General features: G+C 38.3%; 1 protein-coding gene across 1 annotated transcript in view; it reads left to right on the top strand.

The window, feature by feature from the left end:
• The first annotated feature begins 563 nt into the window (after positions 1-563).
• Positions 564-6,208, top strand: part of LOC107709557 (kin of IRRE-like protein 3) — a 204,445-nt gene continuing 198,800 nt past the window's right edge. Inside the window, exon 1 of the mRNA XM_016514051.1 lies at positions 564-945. Within this exon, the coding sequence (XP_016369537.1) occupies positions 903-945 (43 nt within the window). The 5' untranslated portion in view covers positions 564-902. The remainder of the gene's footprint in view (positions 946-6,208) is intronic.

The raw sequence follows: 6,208 nt of genomic DNA, 5'->3' as shown, positions 1-6,208 counted from the left end.
TGAACCTGTTGGGCAGAGAGAGATTCAGAAGGGAACGGAGGGTCAGCCTCCCAGGAACACTACAACGATTTTGCCACAGATTATGGCAGAGATTAATGCCATCTAAATTGCGACCTAATACATGGAATCAACAGCAGGAGAGATGATGTGCCTGTTTTAGATGTATATATTCTGAACTGAGACTGCTAAAACTGAAATAAATAAATAAGTAAATAATAAATAAATAATTTTATATTTTAAAAGGTAAACTAAACTTCTTGTTGTGTCAGTTGCTCAAACAAAGAAGTACACTTTAGCATACTTTTAAAAAGAGTAATTATATATTAAAATAATACACTTAAGTGTGATTTGAATGCTCTCAGACATTTAATTACATGTTATTTGCAATTAAATGAATGTTTTTTTTTTCTTTTTTAATTGAATGCAGTTATGCTTATGTGCTGCTACGCTTGATCAGGTGGGCGGGCCTTGAGAGCAGCCGGCCCCCGCTTTCCCTGATCCTCCACTGAGAGAAAGAGTGAGAGAAGAGGAGGGAGGGGTGGGGAGGGGAGGAGTGAGAAAGAGAGAGAGGCAGTCTGACTCTGTGAGCCAGAGAATGGAAGAGCAGTGTGTGAGAGCAAGAGTGAGAGAGAGCACGAGTATTCTGAGTTTATGAGAGCGCCTCCACACGCATCATCAGAACAGAGTCACTTCAGTCACCGTAGGACAACACAGCAGATTGCTATCACAGCACACTGAGAGGAGGACACTAGAAGAAAGAGATTGACTGAGAGCCTTTCTTTATTAAGAGGGCACATCGGGGGACTGACAATAGCAGCCAACCAGAAGAGTCGTAGGTCGGTGTGTGCGTGAACTTCTTCTCCTTGGTGTCCGAGAGGTCACCACCCCTGCAAAGTGCCGAGATGATCCCGGAGGTCTTTCTGATCTTGTGGCTGACAGGTCACGGTAAGCTGCCTGGTCTCCTCGTCTCCGCTGTGTTGTGTCCTGTGTCAGTGTGTGCGAGCAGGGAATCTCTGGGAGTTGAACTCCGAGGCTGCGAGGGAGTCTCTGAGGTTTCGGCTGTGATGCCTTGAGTTTGTGTCAAACAGTTTGAAGTAGTTGCATGGCATCTTGTTTGTCTGTCCTTCGAGTTTCACCGAACCACAAGATCTTGAACTTTAAAAGGAAGCTTAGCGAGGTCAGGCTCTTGACCGAAGCACGTCAATGGATGTTCATCCCGCGCACCGACGAGCGAACACAACACACGGTTGTTCTTAGACAGCCTCTGAGTCTGTAAAGAGTCGGGCTTAGTATCGGCTGACGGATGTTTCCGCTGCTTGCCGCCAGGTGGTTGTTTTTGAAAAACAATTGGATTGAATCGGAGGCTGCCGCGGAGACCCTCAGAGGGGTCGCCGGCTCGCTCATACGCTCCCTCTGTGAGCAGCTGAAAGGGGAGGCAGTGACTCGACAGAGCTAAATAGATTGAGTTGATTGTCATCCTCTGCAGTGACCGGTGACCCAGAAAGAGAAGTTCAAATAAATCAGAAAGCCTCGGGACTTCATTTGAAGCTCCTCGTGCTGGAAACCACCGGCGCTGGCTGCTTTGTTTGGGTTCATCAGAAACAAAGTCCTCAGACTTTAATTGAATCGTCTTACGCTACAGAGTTTCAGCTCACGAAGTACAGCTCGTTCTGCACTTCCTAAGCTGTCTCTTCCCTCCCTCAAAGTCTCTTTTCCCCTCTTCACGGTTATCACACAGCGTACGCAAATCAAAGCCGAGCAGAGTTGGCAGAGCAAACTTAATGACCTGCTTATCACTCAACTTGTTTCTTCACTCCGAATCTCATTAAACTGTTGCAAATACTGTATCCCTCGCTCACGATCTGATGGCAAGAGCAGTATGTTCACGTAACCCACAATGCTAATATATAACTTCACACACATAAACCCAGACGCACGCTCTCGGTGAGAGAGTGTGAAACTACTTTGACGGTGACAGTGGGAGTAAAGCATGGGGCGCTCTGTTTCTTGTTTAGTAGATCATGCCTCGGGAGGCTGTCAGCTTTATGATCTAGTTTTATAGCAGTATTAGCCATGTGTCCAGCAAATAGGGTATTTTGTCCACTGTGGATGGTTCATTTGATGATATCTTTCACGAAAACACTGAAGATTGTCATATATGCTATTCTAAAAAAAGTTAACAAACTGTCCATGCATCAAATGCATTTACTATGTTATATTATGATAAACTGAAATAATTATACATTAAGAGCTCATTAGCCTTTTAAATCGTCATTAAAAAGATACTAATTATGGAGATGTTCATACAGCATGCTAACAATACACAGTTGTTGCCAACAGAAATGCAGTCAGACAGTCTGTCTCATCTCCTTCCCATCTAACTCTTTAAAGCTCTCAGCGCACAGAAAGCATCACGCACCAGACAAAGTCGCCTTGTTTTGCTTTGCTGTGCAGTTGAGTTGAGCAAGGTGTTGTGGTAATAAAAAAAATGAAAGCAGAACAGGCAGGTAAACATGAGATAACAACAGGCGTTCTTGTCGCCCCGCTCTGCCCCTGGGGATGGCAGGTTCCCCAAAGCTAAATTGTGTTTTACACATTATTGCGGTTTATGGAGCCAACCAGTGTCAGCAGAAATAAATATATAAGAAAAAATATTTTATATAGAGGGAAAAAAAAGAAGGATGAGGAGAAGCTTGTGTGTGTGAGAGAGAGAGAAAGGTTGACAAAAAGTCCAATAGCTGCGCTGGGAGCTTAGAAAGACTGTATTGAGTTTTTGTCAAGAGTTGAGGGTATATGTAGGGCACTCTCACTCACGCTCTCACACACACACACACACACACCTGGTGACAAGCCCTAACTGATGGCACACATTCGAACAGAAGCTCACCCTTGTGCGGCACAGAAAGCTGTCGCACCACAGGCAAACCTTCTGTCCAAGAGCTTGTCTCTCCCTCTCCTTCTCTTTCTTTCTTTTTTTTGGGCATTTTCTCCCCCTTTCTCACTCTCTTAGTCATAGTTTGTTCATTTTTCTGAAGGGCAGCATTTTCTCTATCTTTGTCAATCTGTCCACTTTTGTTCCATTTCTCCTTTCTCATACATCCCTCGGATAAAAATGTTGCTTCTCGCTGTATCTGTATCCTGTCACTGCCAGTGTCAGAAGGGATATCATATATATTTATATGAATTAAATTTTCATTCTTGTCTTATTTCTCATTAAAAATGTGCAAACATTTTTAGAACAACTATAAGTTACTTAAAAATCAAAATTGCACGAGACGATATGACTTGGGAGAATTAGGTTTACTTATCTCAACCCACATTTTTCTTGTTTAAATCATAAACCTCATTAAATGTTATTACATGCTTAAAACAAGAAACACACTATTTGCCAGTGGGTTAAGAAAAGCAATTAAACTTAATTCTAGATATATTTTCTGAAAACAAGTTTTATTATCTCATGAAATTATGCTTCTCCAAGCTTTTAAATTGTTCGAAGGATGTTTGGATATTTTGAAAAACAAGACAAAAATACAGATTTTCTGCATCTGTCCGTTGTTGCTTTTCTTTCCGGTCACTTCCCGTATCAAAAGGGAAATCAGATTTCTTTCTTTCTTTCTTTCTTTCTTACTTCATTGTCATTTTCTCTTTTTTATCATAAACCTCATAAAATGTTATTACATTAATGTTTAAAACAAGAAACAATTTGTTTCTTGACAAACACATATTATTTCATGAAATTTAGCTTATCCATCCATTTACATTGTTTGAAGGGTGACTGTATACATGCAAACACTGGAAAACAAGACAGAAATACTGATTTTCTTGAATTGGTCTGCTTTTGTTCTGTCCGTCCCTCAGATGAAAATGCTGCTTTTGTCAATATTTGTTTCCTGTCACTGCCCGTGCCAGAAGGGAAATCAGTGTTTTTCATGGCATTTCGGCAAAACATCATAAAAAAGCTCTTTTAATATACGCTTCCAATACTCTGTTGCAGGTCTCGACATTATAGAGTGTCTCATTACACATTATTCAGCTTTCCTCTCTCGCGCTCAAGTCCACTGGGGGCAGTGTGGCATAGATCTGAAGACTCATTCTGGATCGGTCTTCGTCTACTCATATTCCTCCTGTCCTCCATCACTCTCTCCCTCTCCCCGTCATCCTCTCCTAACCGCTGCCGTCTTGTTCTGATAGATGAGGCAAATGCTCTTCAGGAGTGTCTGGTGTTAAGTCCCCACGCAGCCAAGGGCGTAAGCTGTGTCTTAACCCTCGAAAGCAGGTCTTAGTGTGTCCGCTGTCTCTCTCTCTCTCATTCACTAAGCTGCACCTCAGCAGGCTGGTAATTAAAATGTCACTTTTGGCTGTTTTCAGGCCAAATCTCGGCCGCCTTATACAAGCATAAAGGGAATCAAACATCTTAGTGTGTTTCATTGTAGAATGTGGAACAGTTTTTCCCTGGTCAGACTTAGCAAATCATTCTTTGTAACATCGCAAATCCTTTTTCAACATGGATGGGGACCAAAGCCGATCAAATGTAATGGGTTTTTACATCTCAGTCATATTTCAGGGTTAATTAAATTCATATTTCTGCATGACATTCCAATTTCTTCTCTGGCCGGGCCATTTTGTATCTTTGGATTAAGCCGTTTTATATGTCAGTGATGGTTTCTCATTTCCAAACAACATAAATGCATAGTCATCACTGACACATACACATTGTACACATAGTAAACACGTATCAGTATTCCTCGGTCCTTCTTGCTGTCATTCTTTATCGACAACCAAAGCAAAATAGCTGACACCAGCTCTGTGTACAGATACATATGTGAGTCGCTGAGCTGTGACCACCTGCTTTTTTTTTTTGTCTGTACCTGGTGTGAGGTCTGACCCCCTTAATGTGGACCACATAAGGCTATGACCCCACTAATACCTTCCCTGCCCATATTATCCTACTCCCACACTCAACCCTGACAACTGCATTTCTCAGAGAGAAGGATGTTATTTTTGAGAAGCAATATATTTTCTGATGAAAACAGAGATTAAAATGAACTTTTCCACGACATTCTAATTTATTGAGATGCACCTGTATTTGAACCACTAAAGCAGGATTTCAGTAATTTTTGTTATTACATATTAACATATTTTATTTTATGATTTTAAGTAAATTATATATATATATATATAATACTAAAGTTTTTGTTTACATAATGTGTTTGTATAATGTGTATATGTATTATGTATTTATGAATACAAGCACACGCATGTATATATTTAAGAAAAATATTTTGTTTATATATTAAATATATTTATATATAATATAAAATATAAACATTTGAATATATAAATGTATAAACATGTAAATATTTTCAAAATATATACTTTATGTGTGTGTATTTATATATACATAATAAATATACAGAGTACACGTACATATATAATGTAAACAAAAAACTTTTATTTTGGATGTGATTAATCGCGATTAATTGTTTGAAAACACTAATATATATATGGAGATGGGAAGGTTTAACATGACTAGGCAAGCAAATACCTTTGAGATAAATGGGAATGCTAACATATCAAGCATTATCTCTGTGTTATAGACTTCTTTGTTTGGAAAGGAAGAAAACGGTCCGGTTTTTATTATATTTTTGGAGGCTATTGTAATGACTTTGATTACTTAATTGTTCCATACATTCTTAGTCCCCACTTCATATAAGTGCAAATTCACTGTTCAGAAAGGGGTTTAGATTGTAGGTTTTGCATGTGTATGGAAAATTTGTGAATTTCAGAACAGAAAAAAAAAATTAAAAAAATAAATAAATTAATTAAAAAAAATTATATATATATGCATGCGGCTGCCTAATAAATTCTTATATTTTTTTTTTTTTTTTATTTATTTTTTTTTTTATTTTTTTTTTCCCCCAATATGATCATTGTAATTTAATATTGCCACAAAATTTGTGATCAGCCAAGGATATTTTGTTCATGGAAAAAGCACAGCAAATTTATAAAAATCAGTAAAAACTACAACAAATCATAAAAATGTGAATATAAGTGATCATAACAATCATGCAAAACCATGGGAAAGTCAGAAACAATTAACAAAATCTATAAAACAAACAAACAAATAAATAAATAAATAAACAAATAAATGAATACATACATAAATAAATAAATAAATACATAAATACATAAATAAATAAAAATCTAT

This window comes from Sinocyclocheilus rhinocerous, unplaced genomic scaffold (genome assembly GCF_001515625.1).
Source record: "Sinocyclocheilus rhinocerous isolate Xijiao unplaced genomic scaffold, SAMN03320098_v1.1 scaffold656, whole genome shotgun sequence".
Classification (NCBI taxonomy): Eukaryota; Metazoa; Chordata; class Actinopteri; order Cypriniformes; family Cyprinidae; genus Sinocyclocheilus; species Sinocyclocheilus rhinocerous.
This window is presented reverse-complemented; position numbering and strand designations above follow the sequence as displayed.